Here is a 22,550-nt window from a genome sequence, read left to right as displayed (position 1 = left end):
GCCATAGGGATAGAGAAAGAGAGCTCGACACAACCCTGCAAACAACACTGATGTCATAGTGGAAATATGTTGCAGCATGCGAAGATGCTTGCGAGATGTTTTTGTAAATCCTTTAAAAAAAACAGATGCTGCCATTTGTGGGATAATGGTTTGTCGTGGCTGAGGTAGGGTAGTTGCTCACCTTGTTATAGGTGTAAGGGGTGGGTGAGGTAGGTATTATTCCAGACTTTTCCTTCTGGTGTCGCCTTTGAGCCTCAAGTACCTAGGGTGAGAGGAGAAGACGACACTCATTGAAGCAGGACTTTTTTTTTTTAAATGCTCCCCAACCTGGTGTCAGAACTGAGCAGAGCACCCATCCTTACCTGAGGTGCAACGTAGTAAGGAGTGAACTGTGGGGTCATCAAGTCCCCCTGGTCAATCTTTGCAAATCCAAAATCGCACAACTTCACCGGTGCATCCTAGAACATGAAAGGGAGAACGTCAGAACATATTTCCTAAAAAGGTGAAAGGACTCTTGCAACGTGCTTGTTGTAGCCTATTACTAGACAGCTGTAGTAAGAGCTGTGTGTGTGCGCATGCACATTTCCCCATAAGCCCATCTATCCCCTCACCAGGGAGTTATCCTTGAAGAGCAGGTTCTCTGGTTTCAGGTCTCGATGTGCAATATTCAGTGAGTGACAGTATTCCAGGGCCTGGCCGATCTGATGGGGGACAGAGGAAACTCAGACATCGGCTCAGCTACACAACGTTCACAAGAAGTTATGTTATTAATACACGGGTGCATTAGAAGCCTGAGAGGAGGAATGTCACGTTTGAATGTGCATAAATCTAATACACACCATTTAGCAAACGCTTTTATCCAAAGTGACTTAGTCATGCGTGCATACATTTTCCATATGGGTGGCCCCAATAGGAATCGACCCTTGGTGTTGCAAGCACTTTGGTCTACCAACTATATCACAGAGGAATTTTAGGGTTACCTGTTTGGTGACCTGGCTAGCCATCTTCTCTGTAAAGTGTCTGTGCTGACTGATCCTGTGGAACAGTTCGCCTCCCTCCATCATCTCCATGACGATCAGTAACCTCGCTCTGCAGCCACATGGAAGTGGAAAATTAAGGCAATCAAGGCATTTTCCTCTACTCAAATCTGGGGTAAAGTTTTTGTTTTGTTGTTACATCTGAATGTCATGGTTACCTATTGTTACATTTAAACAGATACACAAACACTAGGTGCAGGAGCATAACACGTGTAAATACACATTGTAGCAATTCGATAAAAACATTCACATGTTTTTCAAATGAGCCCGTCAATAACATGCTGTATGTACACAATTGGACTTGCTCCTCCTCACCTTGGAATGGATTCGTGAGGAAACTGCACACTATTGGCGTACACCTCCATAATCTGCACAATGTTGGGGTGTGTAGCACACATCATGTGGAGCCGCACCTGAATCATGGACAGAACAGGGAGTTAAAGGTAGACTCAGTAAGATGCCTGACGCACAAAGTAAACAGTAGTAGTGGGTCAATTTGGGAGGGGGGGTGACATGTGACTGCATTGCTTGTTTCGACTTCACCTCACACAGCTGATCAACTGGAGGTGCTTTATCAGGGAAGTATGTCGTGGGCTGGTGATGACATTGGGTGGGTGTGTGATAGACACAGCCACCCTGAGTATTAGTTGAAGAGTGGAGATAAGACAAGAAGACACACAATGACAAAAGACGAGACAAAGTGCATGCCCCCGAATGGAACACTATTCCCTATATAGTGCACTATTTTTAGCCCTAGAGCCCTGGTTAAAAGTAATGCACTACATAGGGAATAGGATGTCCTTTGGAACGTAGACACAGGAGACTCAACGCTGACCAAACAGACACCGACAGCACAGACGACAAAACAGACAAGGACGTACAAAAGACAATCGGAAAAGCAAAACAATGGTTCAAACCTCATTTCGGGCCTTGGGACGATCAATTAGGATTTTCAGGGCCAATCGTTCCTGAGTCGACTTCTTCACACAAACTCTTTGGAGGGGAAAATAAACATTTAAAGGAAAACATTTGACAATATAAAAATACTGAGGCATTTTTTCATGGTGCACGGTAGTCCACTCTATTATTAAGTTAAATGTGCAATATGCAGAAATCGCTCCTCCATTTCCTGCTTCGTAAAATTGGGATAGTTGCCGACTTTCAGTTTGTGACAAAACAAGCAGTCATTGTGTAGAGAATCATTTTACCATCTAAACTGCAGTAAGATATTTTTCATAATAAAAAATACTTTTATTTTCAGCTGGTGTACAAAACTGAAAGTAAAAGACGGAAAGCATAGATATGGTGCACACTGAACAGATCTACTGCTTCTTAGACTTCAATGAGAATTACAGATCTATAACTCGCATTTGGTCGTGTCGCCCAAAAAGTTACATTTTGCAGATTTAAATAAAAGTAGGCCTAATACCAGTACTAGGCTAGTAGGATAAAATGTGTTCCTAGAAACAAATACAGTCCCCAACGAGGACCAAAATATTCAATCAAAACCTCTGCTCCTAAACTCAGATTACACTACGAATAAAGTCTAGCCTATCCTGGAGGTACATTTTGCTTCAACCAAAGATCAGTAGGAGTGAAATACCAGATACAGACAGATGTTACAAGGAATAGTCCACCTGTTAGAGGGACTAGGTCCCCACCTATTGGCCTTCAGGTGTACTGAACCTTATGTAATATGGTTCCAATCTGGGCCGTCACGGCATTCCATGGTTTCCGTGTTAACATGACTGAAGTATTCTCAAAGCTCTGAGCCATTTATCACACAAACATGGTGTCAGAAGTAACTGAACCCAAAATAAGTGTACATCACGTTGCTGGAGTCTGCAGTGCACTGCTGCTGTAAGTACCTTAGGATATCAAGGTTTTGGTATCAGCATTAGCAGCAAGCTAGTTAACTAGCAATTTGTTTCTTGTTAACTAGCTTGCATACAGTGTCAGCATGGCTACCAACATCCCGCCGCCAGATGAAACGAAAATGACTGCCGATTTAGGCAATAACTGTGTTAATTTTATGGCCGAGTTTGAAGACGATCTGCTAGCCTCTGGATTATATGAAAAATCAGCTGAAGTGCAGGCAGCAACACTGAGAAGAGTGATGGGCAGTGAGTCTCATCCCATCTACAAACACAACTTGTATATAACAACTTGTATATTTTATTTTATTTATCTTTGAACACAGAGTGGTGTTTGGGATTGCTGATAAGGGTGCTCACTCCAGCCTCTGCCATTGAGATATGCCGGGCTGCAGTGTTGACAGATAGGAGAATGAGAGCAATGACGCAGGACAGATCAGGTGACAACAGCATCAACGGATGGCGACCCCGACGGCGGTCTACACTTAAGCAAAAAAAAAACCAACATCAATTGAGTGCAGCAGGGGAAAGCCCTGGGACATGCAGATACTGCGGCAACAATCACAGGCGAGGACGGGAGCTATGCCCAGCCTATGGTAAGGCTTGACGTCTGTGTGAAATTGTAAATCAATTAGCAAAAATGTGCATGAAGAAACAAGCCTTGTGCCAACTAAACACAGTGGATACACCAGCCCTGGAAGAGGAACTGGAGAATGGAAATAATGGACATATCTATTCAACCAGGAGCAATGCATGCACAGGGAAAAAAAAATATTGTCAGCCTACAACTGCACAATGGAGAAAAGCAGTGTCAATTATACTCAGGAGCAACCTGTGACATGATGAGCATAAAGGACAAGATTAACCTTATATCCAGCAAAACCAAACTGACAGCTTGGTTTTTGTTCTGACATGCACTATGAGGACTGTCCGTAGAGCTCCCGAGACAGGATTGTGTCGAGGCACAGATCTGGGGAAGGGTACAAAAAAAATGTATGCATCATTGAATGTCACCAAAAAACTGTGGCCTCCGTCATTCTTAAATGGAAAAGGTTTGGAACCACCAAGACTCTTCCTAGAGCTGGCCGCCCAGTTCCTCTGGAGAGGGGAGAACCTTCCAGAACCATCTCTGTAACACTCCACCAATCAGGCCTTTATGGTACACTCCTCCGTTCATCTTTCTCTCGATCCTGACTGGTCTACCAGTCCATGCCACTGGAAAAAACATCCCCACAGCTGCCACCATGCTTCACCGTGGGGATGGTGTAAGGTTTCATCGGATCCTAGGACTCTCAGACCATGAGAAACAATACTCTGGTCTGATGAACACAAGATTGAACTCCTTGGCCTGAATGCTAAGCTTCACGTCTGGAGGAAAGATGGTGGCAGCATCATGCTGTAGGGATGTTTTTCAGCGGCAGGGACTGGGCGACTAGTCAGGATCGAGGGAAAGATGAATGGAGCAAAGTACAGAGAGATCCTTAATGAAAACCTGCTCCAGAGCGCTCAGGATTTCAGACTCGGGCGAAGGTTCACCTTCCAACAGAACAACGACCCTAAGCATACAGCCAAGACAAAGCAGAAGTGGCTTCGGGACAAGTCTCTGAATGTCCTTGAGTGGCCCAGCCAGAGCCCGGGCTTGAAAGGCGATTGAACATCTCTTGAGAGACCTGGAAATAGCTGTGCAGCGACACTCCCCATCCAACCTGACAGAGCTTGAGAGGATCTGCAGAGAAGAATGGGAGAAACTCCCCAAATACAAGTGTTCCAAGCTTGTAGCATCATACCAAAGAAGACTCAAGGCCGTAATCGCTGCCAAGGTGCTTCAGCAAAGTACTGAGGAAAGAGTCAGTACTTATGTAAATGTCAGTTGATTTATTTTTTTATACATTTGCAAAAATGTCTAAAAACCCGTTTTTGCTTTGTCATTTATTTATTTATTTAACCTTTATTTAACCAGGAAGGGCTCATTGAGATTAAAATCTATTTTTCAAGAGCGCCCTGGCCAAGATAGGCAGCACCAAGTCATTTAAAAAAAATTACAGACAGACAACATGAAAAACTACAAGTAATCTAGTAAAAACCATTGAATTCACAAAAGTATAAAACAGCAAATTAAAAACATTGACAGGTCAGGGAATCAGCCTCAAAATCCTTCATCAGTGATTTATAAACACCAATCGGGACAAGTTCTTCCAGTTTAAAAGTATTTTGTAAGGTGTTCCAAGACGATGGCACAGAGTACATAAAAGCCCTTTTACCAAATTCAGTTCGGACATTTGGAACAGTTAGCAGGATAAAGTACAGAGAACGAAGAGAGTACCCACCACATTTCTGAACAATAAAAATGCACAAATAAAAAAAGGTAGTAAACCCAAAATGGCTTTGTAATACCAGTGACTGAGCCTACAAGTGACTAGAGAAGGCCAGCCAACCCTGGTGTACAAAGTGCAGTGGTGCGTAAGGATTTTGCAGTTTAAAATAAATCTCAAAGTGCCATGGTAAAGAGTGTCAATTGATCTCAAACACTGAGCGGAAGCATTCATATATAAAATATCCCCATAGACTAGTAAAGGCATAAATGTAGCTGATTCTAGCCTCCGTCTGGCTTCAAACGAAAAACAGGCCTTATTCCTAAAATAAAATCCCAATTTCAGCTTCAATTTTTTTGTAAGTTGTTGAATATGCAATTTAAGAGGCCGTCATCAATTACAATTCAAAATATATTTATATGGAGGTTACAACCTCAATCTCCTTGCCCTGACAGGTAGTAATAGGTGAAAGGTTCAGAGGTCTATTTCTTGCATTAGAAAACACCATTAGTTTAGTCAGTATTGAGGATAAGCTTCAATTGACACAAGGTATGTTGAACAGTATAAAAAGCAGTTTGCATGTTCTGGAAAGCTTTTGTAAGAGACGAGGCACAACAGTAAATAACAGTATAATCAGCATAAAAATGAAGTTGTGCATTTGACATTTATGTCTAAATCATTTATATAAATAGTGAATAAGAGAGGACCAAGTACAGCGCCTTGGGGCACACCATTCAAGACTGACAATTTAACAGACAAAAGCCCATCAAATTGAGTGCACAGTTCTATCAGACAGATAGTTTGCAAACTACAGCATGCTCCGAAAGACTTACACTCGACAATCTCTGCCTTAGTATAGCATGATCAACTGTATCAAAAGCCTTAGAGATCAATAAAACGTGAGACACAGTGCTGTTTTTTGTCAAGGGCTTCAGTGATATCATTTAAAACCTTCATGGCTGCTGTAATTGTGCTATGCTTCTTCCTGAAGCCCGATTGGTACATTGGTAAAATAGAGTTAGTAAATAAAAACTATTTTAGCTGTTCACTTACAAGGGTTTCAAGTATTTTCACCAGGGGTGACAGCTTTGAGATTGGCCTATAATTATTTAAAAGAGTTGGATCTCCCCCTTTTAAAAGTGGTAGGACAAATTCTGATTTCCAGATCTTTGGAATGTCATTACATTCCAGGGTTAGATTGAACAGAGATGTAAGTGGTTCAGCTATGAAATCAGCTGCCAGATTTAAAAAGCAGGGATCCAAAAGACCAGGTCCTGCAGGCTTTCTCTGATCTAAGGATTTCAGGGCTTTATGTACCACCTGCACTGAGAATGACAAAAAGCTAAAAGTTTGACCAGCTCTCACTGGTTCATCCACACAGGGTTGTACAGAGACAGAGGACACTGAATCAAACAGCCTACCAGATGATACAAAGTGCTCATTGAAACAATTCAGCATTTCAGTTGTCATATATAGCAACAGAGACCTTCAAAACACATAACGGTAATTCATTAACATTACTGTTACCAGACAGACTTAATATTATGTGGTATTTGTGCGTAGATTGATGAGGGGGAAAAAACAATTTAATCAATTTTAGAATAAGGCTGTAACGTAACAAAATGTAGAAAAAGTCAAGGGGTAAGAATACTTTCCGAATGCACTGTACATAATGCCGACATTTGATGATGTACTGTACAAGCTGCCAAAAGCAGGCGTACCTGCGGGGGGGGGGGACGACTCCTGATTGACCATGAGCCTATTGCGGATGACAAACTTATCATCATCTGTGGAGAAACAGATGAGGCAATCCAAGACCATGATGCTAAAGTGATAGAAAGTCAGAGAGATCCGCTTCCATTGCCACATCCTGTCTGCAGAGGGCCTCAGACCAGACCCAGAGACAATCAGGGCAATCCAGGACATGCACCACCCCAAAGACACCAAGGCAGTGCAGAGGTTCATAGCTGTTGTGAACTATCTCTCCAAGTTCATGCCGCGCCTCTCTGAAGCGTGTGAGCCACTGCGGAGACTTCTGAATAAAGAGGTGATGTGGCACTGGCTACCCAAGCATGATGCAGCTGTCGAAGTTTCTTGGCAATTTCTCACATGGAATAGCCTTCATTTCTCAGAACAAGAATAGACTGACGAGTTTCAGAAGAAAGTTCTTTGTTTCTGGCCATTTTGAGCCTGTAATAGAACCCACAAATTATGATGCTCCAGATACTCAACTAGTCTAAAGAAGGCCAGCTTAATTGCTTCTTTAAATCAGCACAACAGTTTATCTGTGCCAACATAATTGCAAAAGGGTTTTCTAATGATTAATTAGCCTTTTAAAATGACCCACTGTTCCTAGGCTGTCATTGAAAATAAGAATTTGTTCTTAACTGACTTGCCTAGTTAAATAATGGTAAAAAGATAGCTAATAGCTAACACAACGTGCCATTGGATGGTTGCTGATAATGGGCCTCGGTACGCCTCTAGATATTTCAAAAAAATAAAATAAATGTAATTTTTTTTTAATAAAATCAGCCGTTTCCATCTACAATAGTCATTAAGTGCGTATGTCAACATTGTAAAAATGACCAGTGTTCAGGCAGTTTACCCCCGGTGATCCGTTGGGCAGACCGGAACACCCTCTGTAGAGTCATGCGCTTGTGGGCGGTGTAGTTTGCGTACCAGGTGGCAGCCCTACAGAATGCTATTGATGGTGCATCTGTAGAAGTTTGCAATATCGAATCGGAGTATATAGAATCGTGAGAATCACAATACATATCGTATTGGCACAATATTGTATCGTGAGGTCCCTGGCAATTCCCAGCCCTAGCACTGTAAACACACTGAGTGACACCACCTTTAACACTAGTCCCCATCCAGTTTAAGAGCACTGGACTCCTCTGGAGGACCACTCTTCAACCTCATCTGCATTTAGGCCTAATATGCAATAATTTATGCATCTCCTACAAATTAGTTGGTATCCCTGGGCAAACTAGGCAAAATAGGGCAAACTCAGAAGAATGCTCACCTAACAGGTCCACTGATCCCTGCCCCGAGCTTCTGTGTCCAGTTAATGTTGTACTCTTCCAAGATGGAGGTCTCCTAAGAGAGGGAGAGGAGGACAAACACAAGAGATAGATATTGGAAAAATGTCACACACTAAACAAGTGTACGCAGCAGCATCCCTGTTCAAAGTTAATATTGGCTAATCCCTCTTTTGCTAGGTCAAGCTCCTGTTGTGTTGACACTTGGACCGAATTGTAACGCATAACAATTACTCAAGGCTTTTCTTGGACCAGAGATGACCTATCCCTTACCTCTGGGCTCTGCTTCCACCATTTCTATCCTATGGCTAGCTAGGGCATATTTGACAAACAGCAAGGGAAGAGTTGTTTTTAAAAGCCTAAATGCTTAGGGTAAACTCAATTGCCACTTGAAGCATTTTGTTTTCAGTCTAGTGGACCATTCTGGCCCTTGTAGCTTTTGGTGTGCAGTCTGGCTCAAGCTGTGTTCCAATTCTCGGTGAAATGCTATTTCAAAAACCCACCCTCTCTCCCATCCTTAGCACATTCTAACCCAGCTGTGTGAGCAGGGGCCACTTGGATAAGATATTATGGCTGATATGGATGCCCAATGACACACTAAGTGTAGTGGAGAAGAGCAGGGGAGACTAGGCCAGGCAGCTGAGGGGTTGTCTGCGGGTTATTAGAGGTCCACACTGGGAGGCTGGCTGGGTAACATTTAAGACAAACCTGGAGAGAGGAAAGGGGGTTCACACTTCACAGGGCGGTACATAGCCTTAATACATTAAAGTGTTTCCAGCTAAATGCATCTGGTAGGCTAATTAGTCTATAATACCCTAGACCAAATTTAGGAACCTTTTTAAATTATTTCGAAAATGGATTCCAAGTAGAGGAAACATGTCCGCGCAAAGTCAGACCAAAACATAGCATCTAAAATCTGGATTTCATATTTTCTTGTTCACTGCTCGGCAATGCAAACGGCACCTCTCCAATCAGAACCTTCTACCTTGTCAGCTAGAGGATTTTAACTTGCAACCTTTCGGTTACTAGTCCAACGCTCTAACCACTAGCCTACCCGAGCTAAACCAAACCCTGCCCCCAACTACACCAAACCCTGCCCCCAACACTCAAGGAGAGAGCAGTTGCTCGATCACTCTGCATGGTCAGATGGATGCATAATTGTTGGTGACATGCTGCTTTCCACAAGCATTCTATAATTACACTGTCTTGTCTTTGTGTATCTTACTGTCTGCAAACTACTGTTTGCTAGTTTGTCTTAGCAAGGTGTTGCTAAAATAATTTGTTAGCTGCTAATGCTAATCACTAGTTAGCTAGCTTGCTAAGTGTACTAAGAGTCAGAGCAAACTTAGTTATCTAATACCGCCTACTACCAGTGCTGACGTAGGCCTAGATAAGCATGTTTGTGTAACAGTAGATAGGAATAGATAGGAATCAGATAGGAATAAGGATGAATATATTGGCTAGCTAGCTACATGAAGTATGCAAACATGTAACTTAACACCTAATTAGGGTCACCTGGAAACACTGACGAAAACTTTGGTTCCTATTCTGTCATTTTTATCCAAGATGGCGTAGCAGTCAAACGCCTTTGTCCTCGTCTTGTCCCGTCCCGTGTATCTTTTTATATTTTTCTTAACCTCAACTTCAACATACTCTCCTGCAATTCGCCTCACCCAATGTGGTATGGATCTGCTATTTTCTTTACTTTTGAACCGGAACCCCCAACAGAAGCTAGCCAGCTAACTAGCTACTAGCTAGTAGTCAGCTAGCGGTCATCAGCTAACCTTTAGCCCGGACAACTCTTGCCAGTCTGCACAGCGCGACTCAAACCAGAGCAAATCGGACTTGTTTTTCTCCATATCTCCGGATTCCTACCGCAAGCTCTGAACCTTTTCACCTGGATCATCGCAGCTAGCTAGATGCTATCCGAGTGGCCACTCCTGGCTAACGTCTCTGTCCCAAAGCAAGAACCAATTAGCCTGGAGCTAGCCTTTGCTAGGCCCATCTCCCGGAAAGCCGAAGAGGTCCATCAGCCACTCCTTGGGCTACAATACCTATTTTGCCAATTGGCCTGGACCCCCTTCACTGCCAACACTGAGCCCCGCCGATGCATCACGTCTGGACTACAGACATAATCTGCCCGAGGGGGGTTTTCAACTGGCCCCTCCATCATAACGTCCCCTGAATGCCCATCTGCTAGCCGCGGCCCACTAGCTGTCTAGAGCATATCGGACTGTTAGCTGAAGAGGCCCATCTGACAAATTCTTTGGCCACTATACCTATTTTGTCAATTAGCCTGGACCCTTTTACCACACGGAGCCCTGCTGATCCCCCACGACTACTCTGCCGACGTAACAGAACGAGGGGGCTACAACAGACTTCTTCCGTCGCGACGTCCCTCTAAGGACCTTCTGCTAGCTTGCTAGCCCCGTCCCGCTAGCTGTCTGAATCGCCGTGTCTCCAGCCCGCCGAGCTACTCACTGGACCCCTATGATCACTCGGCTACGCATGCCTCTCCCTAATGTCAATATGCCTTGACCATTACTGTTTTGGTTAGTGATTATTGCCTTATTTCACTGTAGAGCCTCTAGCCCTGCACAATACGCCTTAGCTAACCCTTTAGTTCCAAACGTGGTGACCTCACCTGGTTTAAATTAATGTTTCTAGAGACAATATCTCTCTCATCGTCACTCAATGCACAGGTTTACCTCCACTGTATTCACCTCCTACCAAACCTTTGTGTGTACATTATGCCTTGAATCTATTCTAACATGCACAGAAACCTGCTCCGTTTACTCTCTGTTCCGAATGTACTAGACGACCAGTTCTTATATCCTTTAGCTGTACCCTTATCCTACTTCTCCTCTGTTCCTCTGGTGGTGTAGAGGTTAATCCAGGCCCTTCAGTGGCTAGCTCCACTCCCATTCCCCAGGAGCTCTCATTTGTTGACTTTTGTAACCATAAGAGCCTTGGTTTCATGCATGTTAACATTAGAAGCCTCCTCCCTAAGTTTGTTTCATTCACTGCTTTAGCACTCTCTGCCAACCCGGATGTCCTAGCCGTGTCTGAATCCTGGCTTAGGAAGACCAAAAACCCTGAAATTTCCATCCCTAACTATAACATTTTCCGACAAGATAGAACTGCCAAAGGGGGCGGAGTTGCAATCTACTGCAGAGAGAACCTGCAGAGTTCTGTCTTACTATCCAGGTCTGTGCCCAAACAATTTGAGCTTCTTTTAAAAATCCACCTTTCCAGAAACAAGTCTCTCACCTCTGCCACTTGCTATAGACCACCTTCTGCCCCCAGCTGTGCCCTGGACACCATATGTGAATTGATTGCCACCCCCCATCTATCTTCAGAGCTCGTGCTGTTATGTGACCTAAACTGGGACATGCTTAACACCCCGGCCATCCCACAATCTAAGCTTGATGCCCTCAATCTCACAGAAACGATCAATGCACCTACCAGGTACAACCCCAAATCTATAAACACGGGCACCCTCATAGATATCATCCTAACCAGCCTGCCCTCTAAATACACCTCTTCTGTCTTCAACCAGGATCTCAGCGATCACTGCCTCATTGCCTGCGTCCGTAATGGTTATGCGGTCAAAAGACCACCCCTCATCACTGTCAAACGCTCCCAAAAACATTTCAGCGAGCAGGCCTTTCTAATCGACCTGGCCCGGGTATCCTGGAAGGATATTGACCTCATTCCGTCAGTAGAGGTTGCCTGGTAATTCTTTAAAAGTGTTTTCCTTACCATCTTGAATAAGCATGCCCCATTCCAAAAATGTATAACCAGGAATAGATATAGGCCTTGGTTCACTCCAGACCTGTCTGCCCTTGACCAGCACAAAAACATCCTGTGGCGTTCTGCATTAGCATCGAATAGCCCCAATGATATGCAACTTTTCAGGGAAGTTAGGAACCAATATACACAGGCAGTTAGGAAAGCTAAGGCTAGCTTTTTTAAACATAAATTTGCATCCTGCAGGAAACTCCAAAAAGTTCTGGGACACTAAAGTCCATGGAGAATAATTGCACCTCATCCCAGCTACCCACTGCTCTGAGGCTAGGACACACTGTTACAACCGACAAATCCACTATAATTGAGAATTGCAATAAGCATTTCTCTACGGCTGGCCATGCTTTCCACCTGGCTACCCCTACCCCGGTCAACTGCCCGGCACCCTCCACAGCAACCCGCCCAAGCCCCCACCATTTCTCCTTCACCCATATCCAGATAGCTGATGTTCTGAAAGAGCTGCAAAATCTGGACCCCCTACAAATCAGCCGGGCTAGACAATCTGGACAATCTTTCTAAAATTATCTGCAGAAATTGTTGCAACCCCTATTATTAGCCTGTTCAACCTCTCTTTCGTATCGTCTGAGATTCCCAAAGATTGGAAAGCTGCCGCGGTCATCCCCCTCTTCAAAGGGGGAGACACTCTAGACCCAAACTGCTGCAGACCTATATCTATCCTACCCTGCATCTCTAAGGTCTTCGAAAGTCAAGTAAACAAACAGATTACTGACCATTTTGAATCACATCGTACCTTCTCCGCTATGCAATCTGGTTTCCGAGCTGGTCATGGGTGCACCTCAGCCACGCTCAAGGTCCTTAACAATATCATAACCGCCATCGATAAGAGACATTACTGTGCAGCTGTATTCATCGACCTGGCCAAGGCTTTCGAGTCTGTCAATCACCACATTCTTATTGGCAGACTCAACAGCCTTGGTTTCTCAAATGATTGCCTCGCCTGGTTCACCAACTACTTCTCTGATAAAGCTCAGTGTGTCAAATCAAAGGGCCTGTTGTCCGGACCTCTGGCAGTCTCTATGGGGGTGCCACAGGGTTCAATTCTCGGGCCGACTCTCTTTTCTGTATACATCAATGATGTCGCTCTTGCTGCTGGTGATTCTCTAATCCACCTCTACGCAGACGACACCATTCTGTAAACTTCTGGCCCTTCTTTGGACACTGTGTTAACTAACCTCCAGACGAGCTTCAATGCCATACTCTCCTTCCGTGGCCTCCAACTGCTCTTAAACGCAAATAAAACTAAATGCATGCTATTCAACCGTTCATTGCCCGCACATCCAGCATCACTACTCTGGACGGCTCTGACTTAGAATACGTGGATAACTACAAATACCTAGGCTAGACTGTAAACTTTCCTTCCAGACTCACATTAAGCATCTCCAATCAAAAATTAAATCTAGAATCGGCTTCCTATTTCACAACAAAGCTTCCTTCACTCATGCTGCCAAACATACCCTTGTAAAACTGACTATGCTACCGATCCTTGACTTCGGCGATGTCATCTATAAAATAGCCTCCAACACTCTACTCAGCAAACTGGATGCAGTCTATCACAGTGCCATCCGTTTTGTCACCAAAGCCCCATATAATACCCACCACTGCGACCTGTACGCTCTTGTTGGCTGGCCCTCGCTTTATACTCGTCGCCAAACCCACTGGCTACAGGTTATCTACAAGTCTCTGCTAGGTAAAGCCCCACCCTATCTCAGCTTGCTGGTCACCATAGCAGCACCCACTCGTAGCACACGCTCCAGCAGGTATATCTCACTGGTCACCCCTAAAGCCAATTCCTCCTTTGGTCGCCTTTCCTTCCAGTTCTCTGCTGCCACTGACTGGAACAAACTGAAAAAAAATCACTGAAGCTGGATATTCCCATCTCCCTCACTAGCTTTAAGAACCAGCTGTCAGAGAAGCTCACAGATCACTGCACCTGTTCACAGCCCATCCATCTACCTCATCCCCATACTGCATTTATTTATTTTGCTCCTTTTGCACCACAGTATCTCTACTTGCACATCCATCTTTTGCACATCTACCATTCCAGTGTTTAATTGCCATATTGTAATTACTTCGCCACCATGGCCTATTTATTGCCTTAACTCCCTTATTTGACCTAATTTGCACTCACTGTATATAGACTTTTTTTTCTTTTTTTTCTACTGTATGACTATGTTTTGTTCATTTCATGTGCAACTCTGTTGTTGTATGTGTCGAACTGCTATGCTTTATCTTGGCCAGGTCGCAGTTGCAAATGAGAACTTGTTTTCAACTAGCTTACCTGGTTAAATAAAGGTGAAATAAAAAAATAAAAAAATCCTACCCTGTTAAGACTGTAAACTGTAAACTCTCCTTCCAGACTCACATTAAGCATCTCCAATCCAAAATTAAATCTAGAATCGGCTTCCTATTTCACAACAAAGCATCCTTCACTCATGCTGCCAAACATACCCTCGTAAAACTGACTATCCTACCGATCCTTGACTTTGGCGATGTCATTTACAAAATAGCCTCCAGCACTCTTCTCAGCAAATTGGATGCAGTCTATCACAGTGCCATCCGTTTTGTCACCAAAGCCCCATATACTACCCACCACTGCGAATGTATGCTCTCGTTGGCTGGCCCTCGCTTCATATTCATCGCCAAACAGACTGAACAGTATAAATGGAAAGAAAACATATTGAAATCCCTTATAATTTATGTGTTGCCACCTTAGGGTCATCAACTACCCCGAAGGCATATTTAGAACGTATTTTATTCAAAAACATTTTTTTAAAAACATAAAAAAACATAAAACTTGATTATATTTGTGACGCTTGACACGCTTAAAGTCCCGCCTTTCCCATCTCATTGGTTTTTACCAATGTGGGTGATTGAAAGATGAACTGACGTCCACACTCCAGTCCAGTTGGTAGCGGTAATGTACCTTAAAGTTGGTTGCCAACCTCCATATAAAAGTCCAAAGAAGAAGAAGCCTGAGGGAGGAGAGATTACTAGAAACAAACTCGGTTTAACCTTTTATCTGTGGATTCATTGTCGGAATCGCATGCATGTTGATTTTGTACATCCACACCAGACGTGATCAGGATGCACAGGTTGAAATCCGTTTTGTTACCAAAGCCCCATATGCTACCCACCATTGCAACCTGTATGCTCTCATTGGCTGGCCCTCGCTACATATTCGTCGCCAAACCCACTGGATCCAGGTCATCTACAAGTCTTTGCTAGGTAAAGCCCCGCCTTATCTCAGATCATAGCAACACCTACCCGTAGCATGCGCTCCAGCATGTATATTTCACTGGTCATCCTCAAAGCCAACACTTCCTTTGGCCGCCTTTCCTTCCAGTTCTCTGCTGCCAATGATTTGAAAGAATTGCAAAAATCACTGAAGCTGGAGTCTTGTATCTCCATCTCTAACTTTAAGCATCAGCTGTCAGAGTAGGGCACTGTACCTGTACTAGAGGTCGACTGACTATGATTTTTCAACGCCGATACCGATTATTGGAGGACCAAAAAAGCTGATACCGATTAAATCGGCCATTTTTTTTATTTGTAATAATGACAATTACAACAATACTGAATGAACACTTATTTTAACTTAATATAATACATCAATAAAATCAACTTAGCCTCAAGTAAATAATGAAACGTTCAATTTGGTTTAAATAATGCAAAAACAAAGTGTTGGAGAAGAAAGTAAAAGTGCAATATGTGTTATGTAAGAAAGCTAACGTTTCAGTTCCTTGCTCAGAACATGAGAACATATGAAAGCTGGTGGTTCCTTTTAACATGAGTCTTCAATATTCCCAGGTAAAAAGTTTTAGGTTGTAGTTATTATAGGAATTATAGGACTATTTCCCTCTATACCATCTGTATTTCATTAACCTTTGACTATTGGATGTTCTTATAGGCACTTTAGTATTGCCAGTGTAACAGTATAGCTTCCGTCCTTCTCCTCGTATTCAACGACAATTAGCGCGCGCAAACTAGCTAGCCATTTCACTTCGGTTACACGAGCCTCATCTCGGGAGTTGATAGGCTTGAAGTCATAAACAGCGCAATGCTTGACGCACAACGAAGAGCTGCTGTCAAAACGCACAAAAGTGCTGTTTGAATGCATGTTTACGTGCCTGCTTCTGCCTAACACCGTTCAGTCAGATACTTAGATACTTGTATGCTCAGTGAGATTCTAGCAGGACACGCTAGATATCAAGTAATATCATCAACCATGTGTAGTTAACTAGTGATTATGATTGATTGTTTTTTATGTTTAAATGCTAGCTAGCAACTTACCTTGGCTTACTGCATTCGCGTAACAGGCAGTCTCCTTGTGGAGTGCAACGAGAGAGAGGCAGGTCGTTATTGCATTGGACTATTTAACTGTAAGGTTGCAAGATTGTATCCCCCGAGCCGACAAGGTGAAACCCATCGTTCCTAGGCCGTCATTGAAAATAAGAATGTGCAACTGACTTGCCTAGTTAAATAAACTTTTTTTTTAAATCTTTTTTTATACATTGGCAAATCGGTGCCCAAAAATACAGATTTCCGATTGTTATGAAAACTTGAAATCGGCGAATCCGATTAATCCGTCGACCTCTAACCTGTACACAGCCAATCTGTAAATAGCACACTCAACTACCTCATCCCCATATTGATATTTATCTTCTTGCTCCTTTGCACCCCAGTATCTGTACTTGCACATCATCATCTGCACATCTATCACTCCAGTGTTAATGCTAAATTGTAATTATTTCACCTCCATTGCCTATTTATTGCCTTACCTCCCTAATCTTCTACATTTGCACACACTGTACATAGATGTTTCTATTGTGTTATTGACTGTACGTTTGTTTATGTGTAACTCTGTTGTTGTTTCTGTCACACTGCTTTCCTTTATCTTGGCCAGGTCGCAGTTGCAAATGAGAACTTGCTCTCAAATGGCCTGCCTGGTTAAATAAAGGTGAAATAAAATAAAATAAAAATAGACGATAGTCATTCAAAAACCATGTTAACTATTATTGCAGGCATATTATTATTGTTATTGTGGACACCCCTTGAAATTAGCGGATTCGGCTATTTCAGCAAATTCCGTTGCTGACATGTGTATAATTTGAGCACACCGCCATGCAATCTCCATAGACAAACATTGGCAGTAGAATAGCCTTACTGAAGAGCTCAGTGACTTTCAACACGGCACTATCATAGGAAGACTACCTTTCCAACAAGTCAATTCGTCAAATTTCTGCCATGCTAGAGTTGCCCAGGTCAACTGTAAAAGCTGTTATTGTGAAGTGGAAATGTCTAGGAGCAACAACGGCTCAGCCGTGAAGTGATAGGCATCACAAGCTCACAGAACTGGACCACCGAGTGCTGAAGTGCGTAAAAATAATCTGTCCTTAGTTGCAACACTCACTACCGAGTTCCAAACTGCACCTGGAAGGAATGTCAGCACAATAATTGTTCGTCGGGAGCTTCATGAAATAGGCTTACATGGCCGAGAAGCTGTGCACAAGCCTAAGATCACCATGTGCAATATGTGCAATGCCAAGCGTCGGTGGACTTGACTGGCCTGCACAGAGACCTGCACAGAGACCTGATCTCAACCCCATTGAACATCTTTGAGATAATTGGAATGCCAACTGTGAGCCAGGCCTAATTGGCCAACATCAGTGCCCGACCTCACTAATGCTCTTGTGGCTGAATGGAAGCAAGTCCTCGCAGCAATGTTCCAATATCTAGTGGAAAGCCTTCCCAGAAGAGTGAAGGTTGTTATAGCAGCAAAGGAGGGATTAACTCCATATTAATGCCCTGCCAAAATGACTATCGCCCTGTAGCACTCACGTCGGTAGCCATGAAGTGCTTTGAAAGGCTGATCATGACTCACATCAACACCATCATCCCGGAAACCATAGACCCACTCCAATTCGCATACCGTCCCAACAGATCCACAGATGACGCAATCTCAATTGCACTCCACGCTGCCTTTTCCCACATGGACAAAAGGAATATCTATGTGAGAATGCTGTTCAATGACTACAGCTCAACACCATATTGGCCACAAAGCTCATCACTAAGCTAAGGACACTGGGACCAAACACCTCATTCTGCAACTGAATCATGGACTTCCTGACGGGCCACTCTCAGATGGTAAGGGTAGGCAACAACATCTGCCACGCTGATTCTCAACACTGGAACCCCTCAGGGGTGCGTGCTTAGTCCCCTCCTGTACGCCCTGTTAACCCATGACTGTGTGGCCAAGCACGACTCCAACACCATCATTAAGTTTGCTGACAACACAACAGTGGTAGGCCTGATCACCGACAAGACAGCCTATAGGAAGGAGGTCAAAGACCTGGCAGCGTAGTGCCAGGACAACAACCTCTCCCTCAATGTTAGCAAGACAAATGGGGCCATCATGGACTACAGGAAAAGGAGGGCAGAACAGGGCCCCATTAACATCAACGGGTCTGTAGTGAAGCGGGTCAAGAGTTTCAAGTTCCTTGGTGTCCACATCACCAACAAACTATCATGGTCCAAACACACCAGGATAGTCGTGAACTGGGCACAAAACACCTTTTCCCCCTGAGGAGAATGAAAAGATTTGTCATGGGTTACCAGATCCTCAAAAGTTCTACAGCTGCACCCTCAAGAGCTTCCTGATCGGTTCCATCACCCCTTGGTATTACAACTGCTCGGCATCTAACCGTAAGGTAGTGCGTAGAGCCCAGTACATCACTGGAGCCAAGCTTCCTGCCATCCAGGACCGATATACCAAGTGGTGTCAGAGTTAGGCCCAAAAAATGGTCAGACGGCAAGCGGTACCGGAGCGCCATGTCTAGGTCCAAAAGTCTCCTTATCAGCTTCTACCCCCAAGCCATAAGACTGCTGATCAATTAATAAAATGGCCACCTGGACTAATTACATTGACTGACACCCCCCCTTGTTTTTACACTGCTGCTACTCGCAGTTTATTATCTATGCATAGTAACTTTACCCCTACCTGTATGTGCAAATTACCTTGACTAACCTGTACATTGACCAGGTACAGGTACCCCATGTATATAGCCTCGTTATTGTTATTTTATTGTGTAACTTACTTTTTACTTTAGCTTATTTAGTCAATATTTTCTTAACTCTATTTCTTGAACTGCAATGTTGGTGTAGGGCTTGTAAGTAAGCATTTCACTGTAAGGTCTACACCTGTTGTATTAGGCGCATGTGACAAATACCATTTGATTTGATGATTTTGGAATGAGATGTTCAACGAGCAGGTTGATACATACACTACAAGACCAAAAGTAACTTTCAAAATACAGAAATCATACCCTTATGATCAAATCAAATGTATTCATATTACCCTTCTTACATCAGCTGATATCTCAAAGTGCTGTACAGAAACCCAGCCTAAAACCCCAAACAGCAAGCAACGCAGGCTAGGAAAAACTCCCTAGAAAGGCTATGAGGGGTGGCCAGTCCTCTTCTGGCTGTGCCGGGTGGAGATTATAACAGAACATGGCCAAGATGTTCAAATGTTCATAAATGACCAGCATGGTCAAATAATAATAATCACAGTAGTTGTCGAGGGTGCAACAGGTCAGAACCTCAGGAGTAAATGTCAGTTGGCTTTTCATAGCTGATCATTGAGAGTATCTCTACCGCTCCTGCTGTCTCTAGGGAGTAGAAAACAGCAGGTCTGGGACAAATAGCACGTCCGGTGAACAGGTCAGGGTTCCATAGCCGCAGGCAGAACAGTTGAAACTGGAGCAGCAGCACGGCCAGGTGGACTGGGGACAGCAAAAGACATGACGCATTTTGCAGCATCATACAGGGATGATCTCTGTATTTTTAAGTTACATATCTTCAAAACTAGATTGCAGATTTGATCCAAATATTTTTGGATATTTGGGACTATGTCAACTATGGACTAATAAAATAAATACCAAAATATACTTTTGGGTGTACTTTTGGGTGGAGTGTTCCTTTAAGTTGAAAACCAAACCAGGAAAGTTTCATGTGAGATGAAAGAAAAAGTTAACTTTCCAAAACATGTCAGATGTGTAATTTGAAAAGAGTATGTTATGCATGAAACATTTTTTCTAAACAACAATATCATACCATGAGGAACGAAATGTGTCTGCAATAGAAATAAACAACTGACATTAGTCTTTGAAGTACAATCTGACTCTTATCAAGTGACATTCCAATGGATTATGTAGTGACAGGAGGAATTGATAAATTACATATCCGGATATTATTTGACGATAAATCGTATCATATCATTTTTGACAATATCCTATTATTTTTGCGCTAGCTACCTGCACCAAAACTTCTGTATTTTTCCTTAATAGCTGGTTCTAAATGTTCTTTTTAAATATGGAGCCAATTTGTTTTCAACACTTATTTCCATGTCTGATAAACTCGTTCTCTCATGCCTCTATTGTCCTTCTGCAGCAATATGTTTGGAACCTCGAATCGCAATACATATAGCTATAATCGTGAGAATCGCAATACATATCTTATCGGCACCTAAATATCTTGAGGTCCCTGGCAACTCCCAGCCCTAGCCTTATGACAACATTAGCAGCACATCCAACATGCAAACAATTGTTCTGTATTCAAATGTATCAACATTACAGTACCTTGATGAATTTGTCTGCGTTGTTATCCTCCGACATGATGTTCCACTGTGATAGAATAACTTTAAATGATTTCTTTCAGTTTACAATCAGAACAAAGGGGGTGTCCTTTAACAGTAATGCTAATGTTAAATAGCTAATGTTTCCCCTGCCGGGAACAAGCTACTGGTGACAGGCCAACGCCATGGATGACGCTTGATGTTCGGTCAAAAAAAGCCAGTTGAATGCGTTTACTTTGGTAACCCGACTTGAAGACACCCAGCCGGAGAGAGATGCCTCATGCCAGTTCGTCTCACAAACTACAGTGCCTCCAACCTCTTCCGATCGTCCTGACTTGGCTGTATCGACCATGTAGAGCGACAAAGTCCCAACTGGTTGTATGTAAAGTCGTAAGGTGGACGAGCTCTAATAGGCGAGCTCACCACTTTTGGTGGGGTGCTGAATGGGGGACAAAGAGTTGGTTATTTTTAGCCAGCATCGAGTGCTATGCTTGAGCACTTAGCTACTGTACTTGCCTAGCTACAGCAGTAGCAAGATAGCCACAGGACACGCACCGGTCTAATGAGCTGCTAACGTTAATTAGCGTGACCCTTCGTCTCGGGGTTCGTTACTGTTAAATACAAGCAAACTGGCTAGGTGAAATGCGTTGTTGAGACCTCATGTGAACATGAAGCGGGGGGAGGTTCGCCGAGTACCAAAACTCGTCGACGCTAACTTAATTAGCTCGCTAAAAGAGCCTGGCTTGCTAGCAAACCGTCCCAACCATTATTTGCCAGCGAGTGTAAACGTGAATAGTCATCCAGGTTATATATCACTTAGCTAAACGATAATAAAGATGAATCGTATAGTGACTTAAACCCTAGCAAACTAGCTACGGTTCTTGTCAAAGGAAAAATTGTGTCTTAACTAAACAAGAACGGCCTATAACGAAAGCCTGATGAAAATTATACATATTTGAAGACATTACAATTCAAAATATTTGAGGATTGTCATCACGAAACCTTTCAATATCATATTAAAATATATTAGTCGCATATATACCCGGTTCACTTATCACATTTGCGCCGTTTTTATGAAAACAGGCAGGAAAAAGACAGACGTTGGGCCTTGGGGTCCATCCTGTTCAATTCGAGAACAAAGAGGCCGTGCTCTATCTCTGGCGGTGTTTGAAAGGATCAAAACCGTAATGTATCAAGGGTAAATTGTGACTGTACCTGACCTACAAATGATAACGAGTAGTTATTTATGATGCAGTGTTATTTGTTGGTCAGTCAGTTGGCAGTCGCCTGTACTGTCGGCAGTAATGACGTCAAACAAGACCAGATGTTGAGTGTTGGGCACATTCGTTGCCCAGGCGTTTCTGACGCATACCAGATCCTACAACGCCTAGGTATTTTAGGCATAAAGAAGTTTAAGGAAAACATCAACTCCAATAGTTTATTTTGTGATGACCACCCAGAAACAGTGTTGCATCTTTTTTGTCATTGTATTTATGTAAGAAAACTGGCAAGACATCAGTAGATCTTACACTATGTACTTCTTGGATTCTTTACCTACGATAGAAATAAGCTGAAACATTTATGTAATTCATTTAATTATTTTGGCCAAACTTCATATTCACAAATGTAAATGTACAAAAATAAATTGAACTGTATTTTAAGACAATTAAATACTCTACTAACAAAAAAAAGCTGTTGAAATAATAAGTGTATGTATGTAACCCCTAGCCCTGTATATTATTAATATATACTTCTGTTCCCACATGTACTTCCTGTATTGATTTATTGTTAATAAAAAAAAAGGTAAGGTTTTTACGCATCAGCTA

At 43.0% G+C, this 22,550-nt stretch overlaps 1 protein-coding gene across 8 annotated transcripts in view; it reads right to left on the bottom strand.

The window, feature by feature from the left end:
- The window catches only part of LOC139389269 (MAP kinase-activated protein kinase 5-like), a 62,703-nt gene extending 40,817 nt beyond the window's left edge, over window positions 1-21,886 (bottom strand). For 2 of the 8 annotated variants that reach the window (XR_011629395.1, XM_071135832.1), the window contains exons 1-8: window positions 20,729-21,654; window positions 8,249-8,322; window positions 1,955-2,030; window positions 1,353-1,450; window positions 981-1,089; window positions 612-701; window positions 363-458; window positions 182-262 (exon numbers count right to left, since the gene is read on the bottom strand). Coding sequence is in view for 7 of the 8 variants with exons in the window: in XM_071135832.1 (XP_070991933.1) it covers window positions 182-262; window positions 363-458; window positions 612-701; window positions 981-1,089; window positions 1,353-1,450; window positions 1,955-2,030; window positions 8,249-8,322; window positions 20,729-20,764 (660 nt within the window). In the remaining variant the exon portion in view is untranslated. Of the gene's footprint in view, window positions 1-181; window positions 263-362; window positions 459-611; window positions 702-980; window positions 1,090-1,352; window positions 1,451-1,954; window positions 2,031-8,248; window positions 8,323-20,728; window positions 21,658-21,766 lie in introns of those variants that run through there. The other 6 variants (XM_071135836.1, XM_071135837.1, XM_071135834.1 and 3 more) reach the window with 5 other exon arrangements.
- Window positions 21,887-22,550: the final 664 nt, after the last annotated feature.

Source organism: Oncorhynchus clarkii, chromosome 30 (genome assembly GCF_045791955.1).
Source record: "Oncorhynchus clarkii lewisi isolate Uvic-CL-2024 chromosome 30, UVic_Ocla_1.0, whole genome shotgun sequence".
NCBI lineage: Eukaryota > Metazoa > Chordata > Actinopteri > Salmoniformes > Salmonidae > Oncorhynchus > Oncorhynchus clarkii.
This window is presented reverse-complemented; position numbering and strand designations above follow the sequence as displayed.